This window comes from Salminus brasiliensis, chromosome 10 (genome assembly GCF_030463535.1).
Source record: "Salminus brasiliensis chromosome 10, fSalBra1.hap2, whole genome shotgun sequence".
NCBI lineage: Eukaryota > Metazoa > Chordata > Actinopteri > Characiformes > Bryconidae > Salminus > Salminus brasiliensis.
Genome location: NC_132887.1, coordinates 11436638 through 11463784, shown reverse-complemented (window position 1 = coordinate 11463784; position 27147 = coordinate 11436638). Strand labels below are relative to the sequence as shown.

General features: G+C 42.2%; 1 protein-coding gene across 1 annotated transcript in view; it reads left to right on the top strand.

Annotated features, from left to right (window-relative positions):
• Positions 1-26678, top strand: part of cdin1 (CDAN1 interacting nuclease 1) — a 69660-nt gene extending 42982 nt beyond the window's left edge. Inside the window, exon 12 of the mRNA XM_072690309.1 lies at positions 26003-26678. Coding sequence (XP_072546410.1) covers positions 26003-26138 — 136 coding nt within the window. The 3' untranslated portion in view covers positions 26139-26678. The remainder of the gene's footprint in view (positions 1-26002) is intronic.
• Positions 26679-27147: the final 469 nt, after the last annotated feature.

The window sequence follows — 27147 nt, the reverse complement described above, 5'->3', positions numbered from 1 at the left end:
CCTCCAAAATCTAATAGAAAGACTTCCCTGAACAGTAGAGACAGTTACTCTACACAACAAAAGCAGAATAAACGCTTTTTAATACCCTTGATTCGTGTGTGTGTGTGTGTGTGTCTGTGTGTGTATTATATTTATAGAGTATGATGTAAATAGCACTGATTTGTTGTTTAAACTATATCATAATCTTTCTATTGATGAGCTGTTTCTTATTGCGATAAGACTGAATATCATCATGTTGGCCAACCTTAAGCCCTTTTATTCCTGAGGATGTTTCAATTTCTGGCCTGTCAGGTGGAGTGGGTGCATGCCTTCATCTATTGGTTTGGAAGGGTAAGAGCTGATTAGGCCCATACGTCTCTGTTGTGGCGGACAGAAACGGCCTGTGGCTCTTTCGCTAAAGGCTGGATGCAGAGCCAACCCTCTACAGCATGAAATGAGATCATCTCCCCCTCTCCCTCATTTAGCTCTGTCTCTCTCTCTCTCTCTCTCTATTTCCTTTTGCATCTGTGTATGTGTGTGTGCGCGCATGTGTGTGAATGATAGAAAGAAGATGAAGCCTCATTGTGTCCTCTGAGATGAACATGTATTAAAAAAAAAAAAAAAAGCTGGAGCGAGAGAAACAAACTGCAGCGGGTCTTCTAAGCAAAGCTGTACGTTTGAGATCATGTAAACAGCTGTTTTTGGTTTTCGGGAAAAGCCTTTCTTTCCAAATGATTCATCGCTGCTGTGTCATATTCCGCATACAACAATGAAGAAATGTGTACAGCATAAAATGATTTTCACCCCACACAGACACACAATACGTGTGAGGGGAACATGCTGTGTGGTGAAAGGAAGTGGGAACCAGCTGGATGCCACCCATGGTTTTATCCACATACTATATAGTATATGTCCAAAAGGCAATGGTAATTTTTTTATGCAGTTTCTTCAGGTGAGAGTCTCCAAAATTTTAATCAGGCTACCTGGAGACTTCACCTTGCTGGGGAACAGATGGACTGTGCTTAAGTATGTGTGTGTGTTGGTATACTACTGTATGTGTGGAACTGTGGCTATGGCGGGGGAAGTGCTCAAACGTAGCCCTGTGTGCAGAGCTGAAAGGTCAGCCCCACTAGCCATGCTGGGGCTGACGGCCGTCTGACACATTGTGACATGCTGGTGCAGAGCCGCAAGCTCCTGACCCCAGAACACTGTCCAGAGACAGCCACTCACACCGCGTCTGCTGGGTCAGCCAGCCACGCAAACAGAATATTACCTGTATGCTTTGGGTTTTGTTAGCCCGATTGCTATTCTCATGAACCTAACAGATTAAAAATTCCCCTCTCAAAGTAAGTGACGTTGGATTTCGAACGTTGAAACAGAGATGACCTGACAAGCAGTTTGGCCCAGAAAGGGCAACCTTCATGTCTGCCTAATGATGTCTCCTGAATGTTATTTCATGACTGGGTCGTCACCTTCTGAGCAGGAGATTAGTGAAGTGATTATTGTCGTTATAATGATGAGCACTGCAGGCAGGGCTATTTCACAACGCCCTTAGATTTATAGACTTCCTCAACCTCTTCTTAATGGTCTAAATCTAAGGAGGCTTATTCAAGTCATTGTGAATAGGCCTCGCTATTGAACTGACTTGTATTTTTAGCCAGCGTGTCATGATTTCCTTAACAGATGCGGTGTCTTGGTGAAGATGGTTCCTGAAAAAAAGGCTGCAATGGGTCAAACAAATAGGCCTAGCGATGCCAAGGTCATAATCAACTGCGTGTTTTATTTTCTCCGTTTTCTGCGGTTTTATTTGGAAATCGTATGTGCTGGAATCATAAGCTGTGTCGAAGAGCTGTTGGACGAGACGCGTGATAGGCTCAACGTTTTAGCGAGCCTCATTAAAGTCCCTAAAACGTTGTTGACCAGAAAATTTGGCCTATGATTGAGAACATTCCTAGACTATGAGGGATATAGCATTTAATGAGACAATACTTGAATGAAAACTGCCCTAGTCAATCAAAAGTGACATGATATAAGACTAAAAACATATCCTTTTTTCCCATTATCCTCTATGATGAGAGACCCAGGCCCTGCAGGACGCTGCATAGGCGCATGATTTAGCAGCTCTTCTTCCTGTATCCGATACAGTTATGTCTGTAATGATGGAGATGGTTTAGAATTGCAGATTCTGATATAAAGATGTAACATGCGCGACAGTGAGGGACCTTGGCATCGCCATCAGCAGTGGCTTTCTGCTCGTGCACATAGAGACCTGACAGTGCCGATGCCGTCATGTTTGCGGGCTGCCTCGCCTGATAAACTCTGCCATGTCAAAAAAATGTCATTCCCTTCAAAACCCACCTTTTGGAGCTCCCTTGTAATTTTTAATTGACATTTACATCTGACATTTTGAGTGTGCTCTCCCATTGTTAAGCCTACTTCATGGGCTGAGCAGCGGGAGACCACCCCCCAACATTCGATCCCCCCCTAACAGAACGAACGACTGCCTTCATCGCACTGCCCAACCGAGCTGATGTCACCCAGTCGCTCTCACTGCGTTGACATCACTGCTTTCTCTTTTAATTCACTGTATGGTTTCGTTTTAAGGCGAGGGGCACTTGTAGACCGACATTGTTCTGTTTGGAGGGGGTGGTTGGTGATTCAGAGAACCACTAAAAACATGCGGGTTTCTTTTGAATGACCTCACAGTCACTTACAATAGCGCTCACTTTTTTAATTACTACAGCGCTCCTGAGCGACGGCTCCGGTGATTAGCTTGCTTTTTTTTTTTTACCCCGTTTTAATTTAAACGAACTGTAGCACTTGTAACCATTGCTAATTGTTCCTTATTTACCCTTAAGCTGAGAGGGGAGGGGGGGGAAAAGTGAGGAATGGTGTTGTATTTCTCTCAAAATGACACAACTAATTTTCTCTCTAAAGCCCTCACCAACAATATTCATCATCCAAACAATAGCCTTGCCAAAACACTAACCTCATAATACACTCTCCTCAGTGGAGTGAGGGGTAATGACGCTTTGCCTATGAAGGCTGCAGAAAAGGAGGGGGGGGGGGCGAAAGGCGATGAAGAAAAAAAGTGTGTTCAGGCCCACTGGCTGGATGTGATGGCGAAGAAGCCATTGGTCTCGTCTTACCATCAATCTTATCTGCAGCCTTCCCCCGTGCCAGGGAGCTGTGTGACGGATGTGCTGATAATTGAGTTATCCATCTCCCCCAACTATCAGAGTTGCATAAAAATTATTCACCTGATGGTGAATATTAAGCACATAATAAGCCTTGTGTGTGTTTTAGGAGACGTGGGTATAGTTAAACATGGCATGTAATGAAATACGGCTCCAGGGTAACCTGCCTCCTCATCATGGATGGAGGGCAGGGCTAAGCTGCGGTTGGCAGGCAGTCTGCCTGTAAATAAAAACCTACGCAAAACGAATGGGGAAATATGTCATTCTTCCTAACGTAACTCCCACTATGAATCGGACCCCTTGAGCCTCTCTTTGAATGGCTTGACGTTTTTCCGTAATACGCTTTGCTCGGAGGTTAGCGTCTCTGACTGGGTTTGGTCAGTTTGTCAAACATGGTCCTCAATAGGGCAGTGTGCGAGATGTTAGTCCTAAACCTGCTAGTGTTTCTTTTTCCTCTCCCTTTTTCTGCTTCTCTTTCTGAAAGCTAAAGCATGTCCATCCGGCTCCTTGCTGCCATGCTGGCAGTGTTCATCAAAGCTAAAGCTAGGATGCACCAGCTCTTATCCTTGCTTGTGCATTTATGTGTACAGCATGAATCATCTACTCTGTTTCATGCTGGTGAGGTAACACTAACCTCACGTGTGACTCTGTAGTGAGCTACAGACCGTCAGACACTGCCTGGACAGAAAAATAATACCCCATCGTACAACATGTCATTTTCTTTATTCAAATAAAATGATCAAATTTCTCTTTTTATTACTAGATTTTTTTTTTTGGATGAGAATGATTGCTTTCCCCCTCTGTAAGAGGTGAAGAGGGCTTTGCTGCAAATGAGATGGGCTGGCCGCCTGCCCTAGCCTAAAGTTAATCAGCTGTGCGATCCGTATGCTGCAGATGTGTCAGAGTTGAAAATGTTAGCGTTCCTAATGGAGGCTTGAAAAGGTTAGATCTGATAAAAAGCTGTCAGAGGTTGACAAAAATGATTTATGGCAGTATAATAGGACAATATGGCTCATTTCTCTCTCATATGAAATGGGGTTAAGACTTTTGGATTCGTCATATACATCATGCAGTTTGACCACTTGGAAGTGGTTGACATGATCACACGTCATCTGCGTGGTTCTGTTTTCTTTGTGGAATTTGTGGACGGTAGCAGAAAGAATCATGCTAACACTATTTTTAAGAACACAAATTAGGGGTTTATTAAGGTCTTATTCAGGCTTTATTGGACAGAGATTTGTAAATATTTATTTAATGTGCATTTGGCTTTGTTCGTTATGACCTTAATTAGTACAAAAACATTATTAAGCATGAATTGGCTAAGTTTGTATGTATGTATTTATGTGTATATCAATAGAAAATGTTTGTTCCTGCTTTTGTTGGAGTAACTGTCTCTACTGTCCAGAAAAGGCCTTTGACTAGATTCTGGAGCATTGCTGTGGGGATCAGCACCCCACCTCATCCCCACGTCGTCCCAAAAGTATTGGATGGAGCACCATTATTCCAGAGAACACAGTTCTACTGCTCAACAGCTCAATGCTGGGAGGGGGACTTTATACCCCTCTAACCCTTTAGACAGGCATGGAGATTAGACAAGCTGTGTGTGCGCATTCGCACATACGACACATACGTGTCAGCAAGGGGTAGTGATGTTCACATAACAGAAGTCCAGTTGTGTAGTAATAAAGGTTAGTGGAAAAAGGCGTAATGCATAGTGAATAAACCATTTAGAAACATCTAATTCAGGTTTTACTGAAAAAGGACAGTTTTATCAATCGGCAGTCAACTATTTACAGTAATATATTTAGTGTTTCCCTGCTGGAATCCAAGACTTTTTGCACTCATAGCAAATCTGAAAATTTGTAGTCTCTGATTATACTACTCTGATTAGCCTCTAAACTGACAGTTTCTGACCACCTTAACATTTTCCAATTAATTTAGTTCTTTACACTCTTTTTGTTGTAGCCTTATGCTGGTCAATCAGATTGCCCTCACACTCAATTCATTCTTGATAAGAAATTGGACACTGTGCTCATTTTTAATGGACATGTCCATCATACTTTCACCCATCTTCTTTATTCTGGTAAGACCAGGACAAACACTAATTAATAAATACATGCTATAATCACATCTGAGGCAGCAATCCTGTCTCTCTACATAGTCTATGTTTGTGTGTGTGTGATACATACATGCATTGTGTATTTGCCCCAGATAGATGTTTTGAGGGTATAGGTGTACTGGCCCACAGAAGGCCATCAGCAGGAGCATGCAGATAGAGCGTGTCACCTGAGAGAGAGGCTGGCGGCCCCACAGCCCTGTCTCTGCTGATCCCAATGAGGCTGGACATCACTGGGCAAACCCTGAGGACAGTCCCTCTGCCACTGTCATCTGTGACACACATACAAGCACACACACTCAGCCCTGCTCTGCCAGCCGAAAGACAAAAGCCATAGCAGTGCTTAGAGATTGAGTGTAAGCATGCAGCATTGAACAAGCATTATACGAAATGTAAAGTTTGTGGTTTAACTATGATAGACGTTTGATTTTTTTGTGTGTGTTTTTGAAAGCCGTGTGTGAAGGCTTAAGCTCTTTTCTGGCAACATTTTGATCCGCATGCCATGACGTTTTCATCTTGTGTTCCATCCCACACAGGCTAGTTCTTTATACCCAATATCTCAAACCATAATTTTTTCCCAAGTTCTCGTAGATGCAGGCTGTGCACCACGGAGTGCTCCTGTGACAGTTTAATCGTTAAGAGCTCTAGAGAAATAAAGTTGACATGAGATGGCTTCAAGAAATCCTCTTGGAATTTGCGACCCTCAGCACATGACATTTACCACCGCGATACGCCCAAGTGTAACGCAAGATGTATGACAGACAACTCCGAATACTAATGGCGAATGACAAGGTGGTTTCATGCTTTAAGGATTTCAATGCATATTTAGGCGCATTGTTTAACGCGCTCCGCATGTAATCCAGGCGTTTCAGCCTCCCATCGGCCACAGGATTTAGCCCCCACTAAGCCTCCATTTCACTTATTTATTCTGAGGGGTTTGTGCTGGCGCATTATACAAATTTGTCGTTTAAAGTTAAGGTTAAGAAGAGCTTTTGACGCGCAGGAGGTGCAGCAGAAATGAGCAATGGGACACAAAGAGGCACCCGGCTGGAGTTTCTGAAACCTCAGCCTGACAGTAAGTTGTAAAGAAAGCCTAAAGTAATTGGGAGCAAGAACATGGCTTTCCAAGGAATTCCTGTTTTGTTACAGAACTTCTGAGCAAGCTTTTTTTTTTTTTTTTTTTTTTTTTTACCCCTTCTGCAGATTTAGAGATTTATGTCGTTAGAGTTGAAGAAGCATATGCAGGATTTTAAACCACTAACCCCAACCCCCACCCCCACCACCACCCCATTCCTACACTCCTTCGCCTCCTTCGTTGACCTTCCGGGTTTCATTCCAGGCAGAAGTCAGCAACATTTGTCATCTTGGTGAGATCTTGTCTGGAGGCAAAGCGAGCAGTGTGACTTTATTAAAATGGCTGTTTGTAAAACCCAATCTAACAGGAGAATTTTGATGTCTGAAATGATTTTGAGCACAAGAGCTTCTCTAAGCCCAGAGATATTTTCTAACTGTGGGTTGGTGAACACGGGAGGGGGACATGAACTCTTGTTTTTCCGCCACAAAGGTAGCCTTGTGACAAATAGAGCCGGCGTTTGGAACAAGCTGTGTACTGTATTTCACACATTCATTGTAGCTGACTGACATGTCAGCTCGCATCAAAACACGTGGAAACAACAAGCGCTTTTTTTAAGGTGCATTTTTTTCTATTTATTTATTTTTGGACGGCTTTGGGGTACGAAGGTTATGTACAGTATAACGTGAAGGAAATAATTGTCATTAGTGTATTTCAGTATTTGATGCTTGGGGAGAAAATGGAAAGGATGTATATGTTTCATGAAATTAGTGTTGGGGAAATAAAAAGCCCCCATAGTTTTGTACTTTACACAAACACAGCATGGGTTGGAAAGAAGAGATTATCTGTTCTGAGTTTGCTAATCAAAGTTAAACAAACAAACAAATAATAAAACACATAACCATCATTCAAAACATGTCCTTAATTCAAATGAATATTAGATTATTTTTATATGATTTGGTTTTAGACACTTATGAATGTTTTGGAATTGAAAAGCTCCTTATCTGGGAAGTATGTGTTTATTTACATAGTAAAACATAAAACAAACTAACATCAGAATATGTACAAATAACATTCATACAGAAAGTTATGGTTTTCCATCACTGTGTTGATAAACACATCTCCAAAACTTTCCTCATGGGAGTATTATTTATAGTTATCATCAAATATCTGGTTTGGGACATCAGTGCTTAATGATGTTAAATCAGGTGAGCTGGTCATGGAATTTAACAAATGAATATGCTGACTAGACTGGTGCGTCCAGGATAAATAAAAAAATTGTTTTAGCTCGCAAAATTAACCACTTTCTTACTTGTTACTGTACTTTTGTTTCATTTTTATGACACTTTTTAAGCAATGCCGGCTACAGTTTAGTGTGATTATGCCTCTCACTCATTTTTTTCGTGGTAGTTCACATCACATATATGTTTATATTCCAGCTTTGTCTTTTGCCATGTTTGAAAGTGCACCTACATTAAAACACTTTTACTGTAAAAGATCATTTAACTTCAATAAATACATGACTAAACCTTGCTATATTTGTCAAACATTAACAGCTTTGTAAAATAAAGTTGATGCCTAAATAGCACCTTTCTATGTATTAAATCAGTATTAATAATTGTTTAATGAAGGGCTTATTAGTACCACATGTAGGCTTATAAGGTACAAGAGGCCCAGACTTTTCATCAATTGTCTTATTTTATTTTTATAGTAAAAGAGGTCATGCTAATATTTTATTGTGCTGTCACTAAAAATAAAAAAAAAATAAAAAACAATAAAATGCATTTTAAAAAAGAAATATAAATCAAACATTTCCTGTGCAGATCTTGCGCTGTTCTCACATCCTGGTGCAGGCTCTGTAGTACACAAATAAGGAATGGACATATCCTGCGTAGAAGAGCGTTCTTAAAAAAAAAAAAAAAAAAAAAAAAAAAAAATCACGGTTTACATAAGTGCTGAGAATCAGAGCAATAATATAATTCTTTAGTAGTGTCTAAACCTAGAAGTATATTTGAATTTTTAGTCTATTCTTGGGTAAATAGCAAAGCACGTTTGGAAGCTGCTCTGGATAAGAGCATCTGCTAAATGCCTTAAATGTAAATGTAAATATTTGCATGGCCCACAGATGCCCCACATTGTTAGAGCTAAATATGTGATTCTGCTTATGTCTGTCATAGCTCATATGTAAAACTTTATCCACCCTTGTTATTACCCCTTTTAGTATGATGAATTTGCTTTTAATAATTCTACCGTCCTCTAGTCTACTGCGTTCAAAGAACACAAAACTAACACAATATACCACTCAGCGATCCTTTTTAGAGGGAAATGAAATTTGATTTTTAAGAGATGTGCGTGACTGTAATCGGTTCCAAGCGACTCCTCTTGCATGTCCTCTCTGAGTGGTTGGAGAACTTGCCAAAGTCGAGCGTAAAACGTCCGAGTGCTAGTGGAAATGGGTTGACCTCATGTCCAAGGCTTGCATAAAGACTGTGCTATTGTACACTGAGGGCTAAGAAGAGCGCTGAAGCATGAGGATGAGGTCTGGATGAAGGACACCACAGCCCAGTTTTAAATTGGCCAAAAAAACGATCTGTCTTTTTGTTTCTTAGTAAACCAGTCCCTGATATTTGGTCTAATGGAATGGTATTTATTTATTTATTTATTTAACCAATATTTACCATTTCATTTTTTATGATATTGCAAGTATTATAATTTACTTTCAGAGGACATAGAAAAAGCAGTGTTTGTTACCTATGTTACCTAACCATTTCCAAAGCTCTCTTTAAGGCAGTCCACTATATAGAAAGTGATCCACTATTTACAATTACCACCCAATAACCAGTTTATCTAATCAGTACTCAGTAAGTAAATCAGGTGAGCTATTGGTAAAAGTTTCTAGGATAATTTATTTAGTCCAAGGTTTTGCATAGTAAAGTATGTTAAAAACAATATCATGATTAATGGAACTTGTTTTTACATTGCTTTCCATTGTTCCCAGAATATTGTCTCCAAAGTTCCCATTTCTGTTCTTACAACAGCTTGTCGTAGTGGATTTGGTTGTGTTAAAAATAAAAATGATCAGAGAATTATTAAATCGCTCTTCTTTATTTAGTTATGAGATAAGACCCATCTTTTGTTTCTACGGATGTAAGGCGTAGATGGTTCATGGTGAGAGACTGGGCGGCTGTGATAAGTAACTGTTTATAAATAACTCTGTCATATTCCTCTTTTAGGGCCACTGTCGCTCGCTCAGCCTTGTCCTTTTCCTGCCCAGCTCGCTCTGACTTCTCTTAGGTCTCGCCCAGACCATCAATTACAGCGGGTCGCCATCATGTCATCCTAATCGAGGAACAGATGTTGGCCTATTCCGACAGTCCTCATCAGGAGAACACATTGGTGCAGGGAATTGGCTTTGTGCTACAGTATCCATAAACGTCACTGCTGGGTTAGTCAGTCACACCCCCCCACCCACCCACACTCCCGGTTGTTGTATGGTGACCTCGTTGGACATGATCGCAGTGTGAAGGCCTGAGGTTGATTTGTTTCTGTAAAGAGCTTTTGAGTGTTTCAGGCTGAGAGGTAATCCAAGCAAACATGGGGTTTATAAAGGACAGCTAGCCTTCCAGAGAGCATGCCTGTATATATCACAATTAGCAACCTCATGCTTTAACCAAGCTAAATATCTATAAACAAGTCTCCACAAAAACAAACATGTCATGGTATACAGATCACTTTCTATATTGTACTCAGCATTAAGGGAAATCTGTGCAGCATTTGTGTCTGCAAAAGATGTGATTGCTTTTTGATTTGTCATTCTTCATTCGGTAGGTATTTTTTCTATATTTCCCTCCCATTGGATTTGGCATATCAAAAATAATAAAAATGAAAATTCCAAGTTTTTGTGCAGAACTTGGAAGAATATTATCCGCAGAATTTTCACCAAAGATCATAAGGTAGTAGATCTTGTTTGTTTTGATTTGTTGATATATAATAATAATGATAATAATAAAGTAATGAAATGTGATTATAGTATGATTGTTTTCTATGTATTATTGCATGAACACAAGTTATAGGAGAAATAATAACTTACCACCAGCATGGGTAATACGTAGTCATTTTAATGCTTTAAATCATGCTCAGTCAAACTCGCACAAATATACACATGCATACTCTACTAGTACTATGCAAATGTTTTAGGCACCTAAGCACATAATGTAAAATCATTTAAAGAGTGGTATTGTTTTATACTCTATAACTTTAGATAATGTATTATTTGCATGTAATACATAAATACAGCAAAAAAGTAACCATTTTTCCTTTTAAATAAAGTAGTTAATGTCTTGGGCTAGTTTAAGAATAAAGCTTGTTTCCAGATTTTTCCTGGATGTTTCCAGCCAGCGTGTGGATTGTTAAACTCCACCACCAGTTTATTAGTATTTATTCTAGTATTAGTGTTTTACTAAGTAAATAAACACTGACTGCCCAGATATAGAGCTCTTTACTTTTAATATCTACAAGTGCCCTAAACTTTTCCACAGTACCGTATACATCATAGATTGCTCAGTACAGCTGTGGTATTTTGGGGAATATACATAAATGTATTCCTAGCATTTAGTTTGAATTAATTTGTTAAAAAAAATAAAAACAAATCCATTTAAGTTTGTTTTTAGTTCTTTTAAATGTAAACGCTCCCCACGTACTTATCCTTTTAAGGGGGAAAAGATGTGAATATATCTGTTCCTACCTTCTAGCATTTCTGGTTTGGGTTTCACGTCCTTCTCTTTCTTCTTGATTGCCTTGTAGCTTAAACACGTCTAACCTCATAGCCATTGGTCAAAGCTTAATCAGAGACAGATGAGAACTGGAGCACTGACCTTTGATTTTACTCATCAATTCAAACTAATGTTTAATATCTATCAGTTCAGCAAATTCCTTCTGCCACAGCATATGTATAATCAGTTTAAAGCATTCGGTCGCTTTTGATGAATGGCAGGAAGAGTCTTTTGCTGCCAATGTGGCCCAGTAGTGGCCTTTGTTCTTTTATGTGCCATAAAGCAGGGCCATAGTGCACCCCTTCGCTTCGTACAGTAGACTGAGTGGAGGGAATTGCATGGATGTGCGTTCCTGCTCCGCATGTCATCGCTGTGATGTTTTATCATGGGCAGCAGGTGGACACCATGATGCCTCATCCATGCTACCATACTGGGTAAAGAAAGCAGTTCAGAAACTTGCCGCTTTGTTGAATGATTACTATGGAAATGTCCGGGAGTTCGTCCTGTCTGACCTGTTGCACGCATCAACTTGAGTGAAAATTGTTATTTTTATTATGAGTTTATATGTCAGGCAGGCTAAAATCTTGGGGAAAATGGAGCTGTCTGGTGAAAGCTATCTGATAGAACCTGCCACTTCAATTTCTCCACAGCTGTGGCTAGCTCAGACCAGCTCACTGTCCTGCCTGACTGCTTGGATTCTCTTCCTCTGTGATTATAATGAATGTGAAAACTATTAACTGCAGACTGAGTGTGGGCACTTCTAATCCCCCAAATTCTCCCGCTCTCGAGGCATTGTGGTCTTCTGTCAAAGCTATGCTGGCAGAAAGTATGTGAAATGTGCTTAAGAGTAGTGATGTTTTTTCCAAGCCTTGCTGAAATGTAAATTTAACTGATACGTAGCCATTATGACAGCAGGGAATTTGTCCATTTACTGTTATCATATACTGTTAATTTGAATACTTACTTATTTTGAAGGTTTGCTTTTTGATTGCTTTTGTACTGTTGAGGCTTCCATGTACTGCACCTCACCTAATTGGGCGATGAGGGGCTTCAGCAGTGAGTGGAACTGAATCCTTGGAACTGCTGACAGTCCGCAGCTCCCCCGGAGTCCCTGTTAAGGACCGAGCTGTGGTCAAAAAAGAGAGGGGGCAGCCTCTGTTGTGAGTGATCGCTGTGGTTTGAATTAGAAAAGGGATAAACTCTTTGAATAATGATTGCAAAACATTTTGCTTTAGCTGCCTGGGTGAAACCAAACACTCTGGCTTAAACCTTCGGACCTCTTTTTCTGTACCGTCGTGTTTTCATTTCATATCCCTGAGTTCATGGGAAACTTCTAGTGGAGGTTACCTGCGCCTGTCCAAGCAATGGAAAAAAATTGTCATGGCCTAAGAGAATGTTTTTGCAGTTCGCTGAAATATTACCGGCGTTGTCAAATGTCATTCCGAATGAGAAAGCAAACATTTTAATCAGCATTTTAAAAGCTGGACTTTTTTGAAACAGTTGACTCCGGCAGAAAGGGGTCGCGTAAACAGACCAGACGTGACGTTTGATGTCATGTTTGGTCCGTTTCTCCAATTTTGATGCCACTGCATGGAAAGTTAAAGTCTCCCTGTCCAAAAAAGGAAGACTAGGGGGATGAATGAGAAACTACTGAGAGGTCTTAACATGTTAAGTGTTGTAATCTTCCCAAAGCGTTCAGTCCCTTTTTCCTGTCGGCCCTCCTCTCAACTTCAACCTCCAACCTTTCCCTGCATGTATCATTGCAAATGAAGGCAGCCCACGCCAGGCTGACGTGGAGGACCCAAAGCCCCAGGGCCTTCTTCCTCTCTCTGTCTCTCTCTGTCTCTCTTTCTTTCTGGGCCTGCTACAACTAACTGACCTCCAGTCCGGGCCACTCCTCTCCTCTCCTCTCTCCCCTCTCCCAGCCAGACGTGCAGAGGCCCTGCCGTAAACACAAGCTCCTATCACTCGTGCGCCCGTAATGACTGTTTTAACAGCACCAGAGGAGGGGGAATATACATTGTAAATTGTGTTTGACAATACGGGCTTAGTGGTTTTGTCGTAGCTTGTCTGTAGTTATTACTCAGACTTCCTCCCGCCACAGATAAGGGCCGTCGCTGAACATACCAAGGTGCGCATTGTCGGCACGGGGGTCCTTATCGCTCAGATTGATTTAGGGCAAACCCCTGTGACAGAGGTCATTGTGCACTAAAGTTATCCATCATTCAGGCTTTTGATTTCTGTCCATGTCTGTCTCCAGAGTGTCTACACGTACACGTAGGCTGGGCGGGCGGGCGGGAGTGGTGGGGTGGAGCGTGCAGTGTGGAACACAGGGACTTGAGACTGCTTCTGAAAGCACAAGATCCCAGCATGCTGCAGAATAACTTGAATCAAAATGTGCAGCACTGTCTGTCCCATGTGCCCAAGACCACTAGTATGCCTCTGATATGCAGGTGGAAGCATTGATATGGCAGACACCATTACCTCCCTGCAGACTCCCTACAGTTGCTGTCTTTATCATTAAAGTTTTAAAACCACAGCCCAGTAGTATTCCTATTTGTAGCCATAAATCATTGCTGCATTGACAAAATCATCAATGATTGACAGAGAGCGTTCTGTTTTCTTTGGTCTGCATGTAGAACGTTTGGAATATCCTGCATGGAATATTTTCCAAATATCGTTGAGCCTCTCTTTTTCTGGAATATGCCAAGTGGTACTAACATTTCTTCCTGAACAGTGAATTCATACATATTTCTCATAAACCGTGTTATTTCAATGGGATTGAGGATGAGTATTTATTGGCATGCGTGCTGTCCATGGCTAGACTGTCTTGAAGCTTAAATGTCATATTTGTTCTGGCTTGAAAATGAGGAAATCCTACTTTTAGATATGCTATGAATTATAATGTTTGTCCTTGGAATATTTATTGCCAAGCTTTTCCGTGATTCTTAGAATGGCTTAAAGTTCACTGAAAGCATTTTTTTCTCCCTGTGCTTCATAAGTTGTAAAATGTGCAAAATGCCTTGGCAAATGAATCTTGAATGAGTAGTCTTTTCATTGCACTAGCAAGTGCTTCCTTCAAGGTTTGAAACAGTAGCTATTGACTGTGTCGACGGAGCAGAAGTGGCAGCGGAACTTCATGCTGCTTCTGACGCCTACAATCCATAAGGATGGCTTAAGTAATTACACCTCAGTCCATAATCAAAACTGTGTCAAGCAGTCTGAGAACCCCTGGATTTATCCACTGGATTTCTGTTAAATGCGAGGCCGCTTAAACCATTTTTAGGATCCTCGCCTCACACACGTATATACGTTATTATATATTTTTTCGCCTTTTTTTCTCCCCATAAGTCCCCCTCTGAAATGTCACATCCCATTACACAAATTTGGATATGCTAAATTAGCGAGAAAGGTGCTTATACTGAATGCGTTATAACCCCCCCCACCCCCCACCCCCCAAACGGTTTGTGGAGGGTTGGCTTGTTCAGGGGAAATGTAGGTCTTTAACTCTTGGAAGTTGTCTTGAATTTCCTCCCGTCGGAAGATGATGTGGTTTTGCAATTCAAATATTTGCTCCTTCTCCTTCCCAACGCAAAGCTGCTTTGAAGCTGGGAAGTTCTATCATCACCAATGACAGTGTGAGTGTGCAGCGTGACAGCGCACCAGGCAGCGCTGCACTCCTTCTTACCGCATATTTTAAGTGCTGTGGAAACGCCAAATCAAAAATGCATGCAAATGCCTGCATGTTTTGCATGCAGATATTTTGATTTGCGCCCCTTGCATATTCAGGTGGAGTACGTGCAGATAAACAGCATTAATCAAGGGTGCTTAATATGGCCGGTGCGTTGATCCCACTTATAAACAAACACCCTGGCAAGCTCTGAAGTTTCACCAATGTCTGCTCTGGCTTGATGAAAGAGCTTGTTTCTCTTTTTTCTTTCTTTTTTTAATAGAGTGTGCTTAAAATGCACTTGAGGGCCGAGTCTTTTCAGAGGTGTCAGGACTTGAAGCACTCTTGATTCCCCTGCTAATTAAGCTGCTTCCACTTGGGTCACTTCATCACAGACAATAGGCTTTTGGTTTTTTTAAAACCCTGATTTGCTGAAGTAGCTCTCCATTCATTACTGCACAAATACACACCGCCTCTTTAGAGGCCTGGGAAGGACAGGAAATCACCTGCACTTTTTTTTTTTCTTTTTTTTTTTTTTCTTTTTTTTTTAATGGTAACCTTAATGTCCTGTTCTGTCTTTGCAATATTTATCCTTACAAATAGAAATACCGATTTGGAATTTGCAATTTGGTGAAGTGTAGCATGCTGCACATTAACCTCATATGTAAACCTCCAAACTTGTCACTGGACTTCTCCAAACATAAAGAATATATAAGATAATTAAGAATTGTCATTGCAACAGGAACACCCTGCTCTCCAAAACCCTATAATTTCATCTTTTTTTTTTTTCTTTCCCTTTTCTTTTTTCGCCTCTCAACAGCAATTAATCTCATTTTTAGTACAATTTCCACCCCACTCCTGAAGTCAGGCAGAGTCCCCTGTTTTGTTCCTATTTGGCTTGGTTCCTGTGCATAGTCATTAAAGGTCCAATTAATGTCACCCTTTAGCTGAAGAGTGCTCATTTTTATTGGGGAGCTGACAGTCGCCGCCGTGAGTGCCGCAGTGTAATATGCATTAATTGCCCCGTAACACTGGTAATTACCAGTTCTTCAAGCCTCTCAGTAAACTGTCATGCCCAGACAAGACTGCTTTGAAATAGATTACTCATTAGGGAGACCTGCCCTGTTTTCCAATGGGGCTCGCTGTGTTGGCACAAAAAAAATGATTCTGGTGCTGAACAAATAGTTGCCAAAAGCAATTTCCTATTACAACTTCCCTGTGACGGGCCTTCTCTCGCTCGACACCCCCCTCCCCCTCTCCTTTTTTCACCGTTCCGGTCGTCACTTGGGGTGGGGGTCAGGAGCTGAGACTGGGTCCACCGTGGATCTGCCACGCATTCTGTAATCGTCGCTGACACACACAAGACTGGCTCTCATTGGGCACCTGCACTGGAGGGCTGTGCATCTGAGAACGGCGCTCACGTTACCTGGGACCCCTGTTACCTGGGGGCCTGATCAAATGCCAGGTCCATTAGAGCTTGGGTGTATTTGATAAGTGTGGGTTTTTGGATTCAGCTGAACTTGGGGTTTTATAAGTGTGATGTTGATGCATTGCCATTGATATGTGTGTCTGTCTTTTCAGTTAGACCATCAATCTCAATGATCTCACAAGTCTATTAATAATTATGTGGACATAACTGATTTAAAAAAGGAAAAAAAAAAGCATTGTAGCTGTCAAAACTAAACCTCTCATCTCCAAACTAGTAACTTTACTGTAGAAAGAAACATTATTAGCTTTTAATGTCAGTTAATGAATGGTTTCTATTGGCCATCATCAGATTTTGACAGTTTAAAACAGCTGGCAATTTCAAATTGATATGCAATAACAAAATAATAAAAATAAAAATATTCACTATGTATGAATATGTATGAATGGGAGCGAAATGACTGGATTTGATTCCATGGACTGCATGACACTTATTCATGCAGTAGTAGCTCTTGGTTACTCTTTCATTTAAAAATAATTAGGTAGTGTTCCATTTTTGATATAAAGACATATTTTAATTACTATAATTACAGTAAAAAAAAATTTAATAAAATAAAATAAATACACTTATTTATAAAGCCTGTTTTTTCCCCAATCACTAAAGAAAAGAACCCGTTACTCACACATGCGCGCGCACACACACACACGCACACACATGCACACACACGCTCACACAGTGTCGCACACATTTGTTTTATCTCCCTTATAGCACCTGCTTCAGGCAATCTGCTCCCACTCCCTTTAAATGAATTTTGTCACAGCCTTTCAGATTCTCACTTGGCTATGTGCTAATGAAAGGAGATGGTACAATTTGAAGTGACCAGGTAGCAGAGAGCAGTGCACAGCTGAGCATGCTGGGACACTGAGAGACAAAGAAGAAGCGCTGTGCATCATCACTGATAAACCTATTACAGTTCTCATTAACAGGCACGCATCCGCACTCTTTGGTGCTCTGCCTTTTTTATGCGGGTTTGTACGTGTGTGTTTATCTGTTTGCGTTGGGCGAGCACTTATCAAATTGTTTATGACAGGACTAATTGGGATAATTGAAGACATTAAGATTACCTGTCAGCTATGTGTATCCAAACTCCACGTCTGGCTGACAACTTGTGACAAGCGAGGGACCCCGTAGCATCAGTCATGATGGCATTTTCCCAAGACATAATAAGGACAGTGGGGGCCCACTCTAATTTGACATGGACAGGCTTCTCAGGACAGAGGGGCTGGCTAAATTAAGTGCGGGTGGGGGTCGGTCTGGGCCTAGCTAATGGAGTCCCCTTTGGCATTCTGATGGGGAGATGAGGCAATTTGGGGGAAAAAGTGAAAAGGGCTCCAGCCTTTTTTTTTCCCCAAGTGTTTAGGAACATCAGAGGGGGAAATGGCCAAAGGCTGTAGACCCTCCACCCCTGACAGAATACAATATGATGTGAAGGAACAAGGCAGCCTGTTTATGTGGGGTAATATTATTGCAATAACTGACGGCCCATAGAGTGGACAAAGAGATGCCTGTCCTTCTGTGACCTCAACTGGGACTTTGTGTAACTGGTCCTGTAGTAGGTCCACCAGTTTAGGAAAAGATCTACACTCTTAAAAATAATGGTGCTTCAAATGGTTTATTTGAGTGATACCATAGAAGAACCACTTTTGGTTATTGGTAAAGAACAATTTTAAAGTGTAAAGAACCTTTATGTGATGTTTAACCCCAATTTATAGGTTTTTAACACTTACACTTATTGTGTTTGTGTGTCTCATATATATATATATATATATATATATATATATATATATATATATATATATATATATATATATATATTCCTTAAGTAGAATTAGTACGGACTACTGGTGTTGCACTCAGCTTAGTTCTGCCTTGTTCATTGAGCACCTGTAAACCGATATGTCATGCTGTTTCTAGGCCAGGCTCGTGGTGGCCTGCTCCTGGCCAAGGCCTGCTGTGCGTAGGGTCTGTTCACTGATGTCCCAGATCCCACTCTCCCGCCCCACTCCCCCTGTCGAAAGAGCAAAGTGTTGAACAGGGATTTGTATTGTCATCGTGACCACAGATCAGTGCTGTCAACTGAAGAGATGGTCCTGTTTGTTTCCTTTGGAAAACGGGGTTAAACTATCAGCGTCACAGCCCTGAGCCCAGCGCCCTCACCTTCTCCCTCCCACCCTCAGTCCCTCACCCTCTAAATGAGCGAAAATCAATACCAGATTGCCTGAGGACCGGTGTTTGGCGTCGGCCTGACCCCTGCACGTTACCCTTTCATTCTTCCATTACATGTTTTGAAGTATTTAACTTCCAGTTTGATCCCTTGGCTAATTAGTCAGACCAGTCCACTCGGAGGAGCCTCTGCGGTGTCTTTGAAACCCCACAGTGCTGCGAGTACGAGGAGCTGAAGACCTGGCTGCCGTGATCCCACCCGGGGCCATAGTCTCGCTCATGTTTTGTTTGCTTTGTAAATGTTTTAGAATGACAATGAAATTTGATTTGCACCCTGGATCTTCAGAAAAAACACTGGCTTCATCCTGTGCAGAGTATCAGTAACAGAACATGCCCAGTGAGCTAGTCCCTTCTTTCTGTGGTGTTGGATCGTAATATTGCCATGTGTATGTCTGTCATCTGTAATGTCATGTATTCAGTTATTTAAAAATGCATAGGGGAAAAGAATAGTTCAATATATCATGTATATGTGTCTATTTTTCTTTCTCAGAGCTCCCTCTTTCTCTTCTTTTTTCTTTAATTAGCAGGTAAAACTTTTATGTAAATTTAGGCACTTCCGTTTAGACAAGTATTATATTAGATTAATGTTTAGTTAAAGTATGTGCATGTATGGTAATCATTACATTTGTGTGTTTACGCACCACCCACAAGCCTAAGGGTTCTGCGTTGGGCCAACTTCCTAGTGATGGAGCCAAATGACATTGTGGCCTTTGTGTATCCCCATGGGGCTGAAACTACCTTCAGGAATGTAAACATGGTGCTGACTTGGCACACGGCTTGCAGCCTTCTCCTCACATCACCTCCATATTCAGTTCACATAGTCAAGGCCTAATACTGGCCTTCAGCCTCTTTTACTTGCTGACACCCCGTAGCTGCAGCGTGATGATTATAAGGTTTAGTCATTGGACCAGTTATGTCTAAGTAGTAAAAGGAAGAGCCGTTTTGTTTCTCTACACCTTTCTCTCTGGTGCTCTTGTTTTTGTGCGTCAGGGTGGCTGAAGCAACAATTCATTACAGTCGCTGAATAGCTGTAAGCAATATGGAGTGCAGGAAAAGTTCAGATGCCGTGGTGCTGACATGTTGATTTAGTGGCAGTAACACCACTGTGCACTTCCAAAGGTGGCGACTTGGACGAAAGCCAGGTCTGTTTTCACACAGGCTTTTTTTTTTTTTTTTTTTGGCTGCTCTTATTTTGGGGGGCCTTTCTCCCTGTTTTTTTTCTATGTGGGTGTCAGACACCAACTTTCACACCTATTTATAAGCACTGGTAATTTTCTTCCTCCATCCTCCTCCACATGAATGCAGTGTCTGAAAATACAGAGGTGGTAATGTTTGGTTTTCTGACAGAGCATTCACAATATCCCAAAAGTTTTGTGCGTCTCCAGCGTTCACTATTGTTTTGTATTTCTTTTTGTTGTTGTTGTTGCTGCTGACCTGCACATCACGCAATTGCAAGTTTCTTGGACTTCAACACTACAATGATCTTCAAGCACACAGCTAGTGTCAGTAGGCTATGCATTGACTGTGTTTTAGGTTTAATTATAAAATAGTCGTTTTCATTCAAAAATCCAAAGTTTTATTATAAATTGTATGTATTGGTAACTATTTGTTAGGAGACTAAATGGACCAAGATGTTCTATTGTAAGATTTAAGTTTTAAGTTTCATGCAATCCACAAATCCATATATATATATATATACGCACACTCACCTATATACACATATATACACACACGTACATTATATATATATATATATATATATATATATATATATATATATATATAGTGTGTTGTGCCAAAATCTGATTTTCTGATGTTTTTCACCCTGTCAAAATGAACAAATCAATAGAAATTCTCAACAAAAAAAATTATATTTACTTCCAATTTTGTATTATTTACTGCATCTTTTATTATGCATGAAAATGCAGACCGCTTCTGCAGAGGAAGAAAAATAAACATTGCATCGCTTAATCACTGTATGGCTAGGAATTTTTTCACATTTCTGTGTGTGTGAGGTCAGGTCAGTCAAACCGTTGGGCACCAGAACAGTCCCCTATAGCCTGAGAGACGGAGGCTTGTTTATCTGAATGGAACACGTCTGCTGCAGCCCTCCGAGCACCCGAGATGCTGGACACTCCAGCACAGAGGCGCCTGGGCCGGCCCAGTCAGACCCGGCTTAGGTTACACTCCAAACTGTTGTTGATTACCGCCATGGCTGCAGAGGGGCTCATCATAAATTGGAAACACATTAGCGTTCAGAGTTAAGGGCAGGATTAGGCCACAGTCCGTAGCCAGACCTGTTTAAAACAAAATGGAGGCTATTCATGGGGATTTGTTCCTGTCCCCCAAGAGAGGGTTGCTAATTATTCAATGGGGGCTGCTGGGAGTTTACAATAACTGGTTAAAGGAGCTTGTATCCCCTTGACACGGTCACTGTAGTCCCACTGATGCTCATCAGCAAGCTAAGTTCTCCCTCATCACGCTACTGAAGGAGAGATGCCTATTCATCATCATGACATGGGCTCATCTGCAAATTAACACCAGGGGCAGTTCTTACCTTTCACGTAGGAGTGCTTTTCACTAGGAGTTTCTACCTTTCTGAGCCTATAGAGGCTATTCTTCAACTTTTAATGTGCTTTCCATTTTTTGTAGGGCACGTTCATTTAAATAGGGGTAGAAGATCCATGACCATAAAACCTACGTATTGAAATTGATATTATTGATATCGTTTTTCTTAGCAAAGGACTCTTAACAATGAAATACCTACTGAATCATCATCATCTCTTTTATGATTTCACTCTTAGTAAGTCTTAATGAAAGCTTTTGTCCATTTGCCTAAGGGAGAGTGCCATTTAGGGTGATCGAGAACAGACTGCTCTTAAAGATCTGCTGAACTCCAGGTCGCCCGACACTTGATCCGGAGCGAGAAGGTGAGCCAGTCCCTTTTGTGAGCCCAATCCTCAGAGGAACCCGATCACGCTGGAGTAGGAAGGGGGGGTTGCTGTTGTGTAGTGGAACATTGACCAAGCTGCACATGTTCTGCTGAAGATCTTTTATCAGAAACATCAAGGCGTCCGTGTTGCCCAGGCTCCTCTGAGCGGCCCCTTCGTCTGTGCTTTAAAAGGCCGTAGACCAGGCCATCGGTTGTTTGGCTTTACCGCATAGCCAAAGCAGGCAGGCGTGTGTCAGAGTGAGTCGGAGCGTGACGCTGCAGATCTGAGCGGTACGGGGCACGGCACCAACAACTTCAGCAACAAGGGTAACGCTGCCTCCCGACAGAGCATCAGTGGTTTTCCACCTAATAGCTGCGTTTTATTTTAACGAAGACCAAATGCAAAGGGGACATCCTGATTTAGGTTCAGACTGATTGGTTTCTGAATGGGTGCATTCATGAATAGGTGCTCCAGATTACTGACCCCTTTGGTGTCGGCTGGTGTCTCCCCATCTTTCCACCCTGTCATTTCAAAGGAAATTAAGTGGCTAAAACTGGAAGTGCCATCTCCTTAGTCATTATCGCGGACAGACCAGGTGTTTATTGGATCTCACCTCACCAATAGCACGGCAATCATTAATACATGAGCGAAGAATAATGAGTGCAGTGCAGTTTTACGCAATTATGGCCGCATGCTGGATGAGGGTGAGGGTCTTTACCGTCACACATTAATGAGGTTATCAATATGTGTGCTGGGCAGGGCCTCTGCTGATGCTGCCATGGTCAGCCTGGCTACACTGTAAGGACTCAAGGCAGCTCTCCTCATCCAGGTCATGGTGGTTCCTCAGGTTTACCAATAAAAATCACCACAATCCCCGTTTAATCTTTCTAGTGATATTGACATGCCATGCCTGTGGGTGTCTATTGTTCAAGCATCCTGCCAATAAACCAGAAGGAAATAAGGGCATCTGCATCTGCATCCCACCCTGTTTTATAAACCTTATTGACAAAGGTAGAATGAGAGCATAAATGTGTCCGTTAAAATTACACCAGGAACAGGATGGGCTTTTTATGGCACTCTGTTCTAGCTTAATCACAGGGCTGTTGTTTTTTTGTTTTTGTTTTTTTGGTAGATCATTTGAAGACCTGGTGTTGCTCATCAGGACCTTGTGTTTGTGTTTTACATACATTGGAGAATTGAATGCATTCAGCACAATGTCATTTTTTTTCTTAGCCGGGAGGATGTTAAAGGCTGGTCACTTGGCTGTTTGTGATATTTGTGACGAGTGGACCAGCACACAATGCTTGTTTACCTTCTGCAGTGTTCTGTCCAGGCGAGGCCTTACCTCTTAAAATATCCTGTTTGTGTGGAGGCTTTTTGTTATTATCTCTGTGCTGCTGTATCCAGGGCCCCAGGCTGGTCCAGTAAAACATGCAAGACAGAGGTTCTGTGCCGATATCGCCTTGCTCGCAGCCTTGAGTCGGCCCCCGCCCCCTGTCACCCAGTTCAAGCCCTATAAATAAACACCAATTAATCACCAGCCGAGAGCCAGGCCAGACCAAAGCTGTGACAGCACAAGCCCTAGTCTCTCCTTCTTCTCTCCCTCTCTCCCTCCTTCTCTTTCACTCTACAGTTTCTATCTTTTTCTTTTGTAAGGCTAATGCAGGACATGGCTTCATAAAGGGCCCTAGTATTTAAAGCATATCTGAGCTGTGTATATTGTGGGGCATCCTGTTGTGCCCCTTTGTTGTACAGTGAATTACAGTTAAAAATGCAGTGACTTCTAGCAGATCCTCTGGAACTCTGTAGTCTGGGTTTCGCTTCAGCACCAGAAGTTATCAGTTTAGGCCTTCGGTGCTTTTATGATGAAAAGGTATTCTGTGGATGTTGCGAAGAGCTGCTGGGGAGAGCTTGAGACGACACCATGGAGGGCTGTAATTAGTTATTTAATTACGCTGCGATTACACGTGTGCATTGAGAGGGGGAGGAGGCCACACTAATGGCAGCTTACTCTCTCAGCACCTCCATTTGGGTTTTTGTTCTTAAGTGCTGTGCTCTCATTAAGCTGCCGTTTTAACCAGCATGGCACCTGCTTCAAAATCAAATGCAGGCCGCTCGTTACGGCTAATGGCTGTGTGTCTGCCAGCAGCGCTCTCCATGGCATACCACTCACTCTGCCCGCCAAAGCTAGCACGCTCCAAATTAGCTACATTTCACAAACAATTTCACCAACTCGTTACGCAGTTAGATGTTTATTGGAAGATCACCGACTTCCCCCGAGCGTTGCGGGTGCCAGCTTTAGGTGATGGAGCACTGGCCCACATAATAGACCGCAATTATGATTGGAGCCTTGTGCCGTTTACTGCATTATTTATGGAAACCTTTCATTGAGGTTTTTTATTATTATTTATTTTGAAATGTTCACAGCCCCTTCTCCTTAACCTCGGACCCCTGATGTTTGCCCTTTACCTCCTTCCCTTCCCCTGCCAACAACCCATCCCTTGTGTTAGCTCTTTTTTTCCAAGGTCTCCCTGGTATGGACTTTATTAATTCAAAATAGAATTCAAACTCCATTTATTTACTTTACGGCGCAGCCACACTGGCACTGTTCCCCAGTGTTTATAATTTTGCTTTTGTTTCAATTTGTGCCTGGCTGCCCCTGACAACCCAGGGACATGATGTATCGTACGCTGGTGCCTTATCTGTTGATGTACAGTTTTAACCTTTTCAGAAGGTTGCCCCCCCCCCTTCTCTCTCAGCCCCCACCCCTTTCCTCCAGCACCCCCTCCAACCTCACTGTCTGAAAAGAGCAATGTGCACCAATGCTCAATAAAAGTCTATCTTAACCTCTCTCCAAAGTTATCTAATGTAAATGTTTAGATTTTGTTTCCATAACATTTCCATAAAAAGAATGGCCATCCATACAGTGGTGGAACAGAATATGGGACTCTTTTAGAGTTGGGGGTTGGGAAAAGGTTTGAAGGTGGGGGGTGGTGACTGGAGGACGAAAAAAAAATGCACCCTGCAGACTGTTCTGCTGAATGGCTCAGCTATGTGTGACTTTGTGGTGAACTTGCAGTGCATCTGTGTGCTCTCTCTCCAGGGCTGTTAGTTTTGGCCTGTTTGCCCAGAGATACTGGACTGTAAATCACAGCCTGTAAAACAGGGAATGCAGGGCCGCAGTCGCATGTACTCGCTTTTCTTCATCCTGCAGCCTCCGCACCTCTGCTGGAGTTTCGGGTTATTTATACAGTTCAGTTGCCCCGACACGTCCGATACAGGTCAAACAGCTCATTATTTATAGATATAGCGACGTGTAGCATTCAGGAAGCACTGATGGAGGAGATGAAGGTTGTAACAACTGTGGGGAAGGTTTTAATAATTGTTGTGGTTATGATGATGATGATGATGTTGACGATGATGATGACGATTATGATGACTATGGTAGTTGAGATGTATGTGGTAGATACCATGTAGCTAAACATGATTATAATGTTGACAGAGACATCAGTATTTTCTGATGGCTTGATTGATCACAGTTGGAGTTTTATGAACTCTTCCTGAGGGGCTGAACTTCCTGCTGCGCTGCACAGCCCCGTCAGGCGGCTTCCTGTCTGACTCGGTTGGGACCTCTAAGACTCATTTATTGTCTCTGGACATTGCATGTCACTAAATAATGCTATTTTCAGTCCCTTTCTGCACACAAGTCTAAACCTCAACTCTGACCTGGCTGTATGCCTGTATCTGGAAGTTCAAAGAACATCTATGATCTTTCCTCGATGGATGAGCCTGTTGCCATTCTTCAGGGCATTGTAAACAGCTCCAGAAGTGATTTATTGGATGTCAAGAAAATTGTGAAATAACACTACGCTGTTCCAGCAAAGCGTGTTGTAATTACCTCTGCGCTTTCTCAGTGGTATGTGAATATATGATGTGACTAAGAAAACACAGAAAGCTGTGAAGATGGAAAAAGAGAGGGGGCTGAAAAAGGTAGATTTGAATATTGTCTGAGCGGAGCTTTTCTCAGCAAGCGTGTGAGTGCTGTTATTTATAGCTCTCTAGAAGTGCAATGTGAGCCAAGGCAAAATGGCTGTACTTTAAGTGTCCATGTGAATGAAACAGCTGGACAGTACTGGAAGTGCACTGACAGATGCACTATTAGAGGGAGACTGCTCCCCTCCATCACGGCCTCTCCGCTCCACTCTGGGCTTTCTCCGCAGCACTAATCTCCAGCACTGTTCCTCTCCAGAGTTATTATTGTTGAAGTCCCATTGTAAAGAGATCCTGCTTATGTATCGTCTGCTGATCTTATCGGACAACGGCTTTTGTTTTATACTCTTAGTCATGTTTCCTAAAGGGTGGATCAAAAGCAAGTGCTTTTTTCTCCACCTCCTGTCATATGTAGTTTTTCACCATTTGATTATACTAGCCAAGAAAATTCACTTGACCTCTGCATGATCGTTGCTTTGAAAGCGCTTGTACTGATTTGTGTAATGCTAATGTGAACCCAACGTCTATTTTACACAAGTTCTAAACCGAAATCCTTGTTTGCAGGTTTGGTCCAGGTCTGGTCATCTACTGGTACGGCTTTATTGCAGAACTGGACTGCCAACGGGACAGAGGGATCCTGCTCAAAGACTGTTTCCCTACGGACATCGTGACTCTGTGCCATGGGTCAAGCCATTGCTGATGCTAGCCAAGGGTGATCCTGATGCAGAGGAAGGGGAGGGGCAGTTAGGCCGTTTGTCGGTGGAGACATGAATCCCGAAGAAATTTAGGTTTCCCGTTGCGCAAAAGCTACTGGCAAACATCTACTCTGAACTCCAGTTGAACTCCCAGGGATCAGGGTCAGGACAGTACCTTTGCAAAATCACGCCAGGAGGGTTGGGCTCTGCTAGGACTGGGCCTGGGTACTACAGCACTGTGGGAGTCCCCCGAGGTAGGAGAAGGGGGCAGGTAGCATCTCTTGTCATGGCTCTCTCCTTCGTCACTCTGACCCTTTCACTCTCTCCTGAGACTAGTAGAGGGGTCATCACTGTTATCAGCTCTTTCACTCTACCCCTTCTCTCTGTCTAATAGGGTGTGGCACCTTTGAAACCCTTTACCCCTCAGTATTTTGGAGTCCGAATGTTATAATGCTTTGAAACGTGCAAAGTCTGTTTGATTGGGAAATGTCCCTTAGCTTCCAGTGACTTTTTACCTTCTTTCACAAACGCAAATTCAATAAAAGTAAGTCATATATCATATCAGTCAGACATATCAGTTTCTTTCCAGGATATAATATATTATGGCATACTACTAATAACAGAGGAAAAACAGAAACAAAGCCACCATTTCATTGATATAAATAATAAGTAAAAAAGTTACTGTATATGTTTAAAGAAAAAAAAAAAACAGCCAGTTTCCTAATCCCCCCACACTGAAGGGCACAGAGGTTGACGTTCCTGGAGCCTCCTTCTGCGTGCTGTCTGGATGAAAGACGAGTGCAGGCCCTCTGCGCTGGAGTACCATGGTGAGATATGAGGGAGATCAAGAGCTTCCCTCTCTCTCCCTCTGTTCTGTGTTAATCGGGCCCAGACCTGCTCTGACCTGCTCCTCTCAGGGCAGACTGTAGTGGAGCTTTACCCATCCCTGACCCCAGTCTCCCATCCACCCTCCAGACCGTACAGCTCTCCTCTGGCCCGCACGGGCCTCGGCGC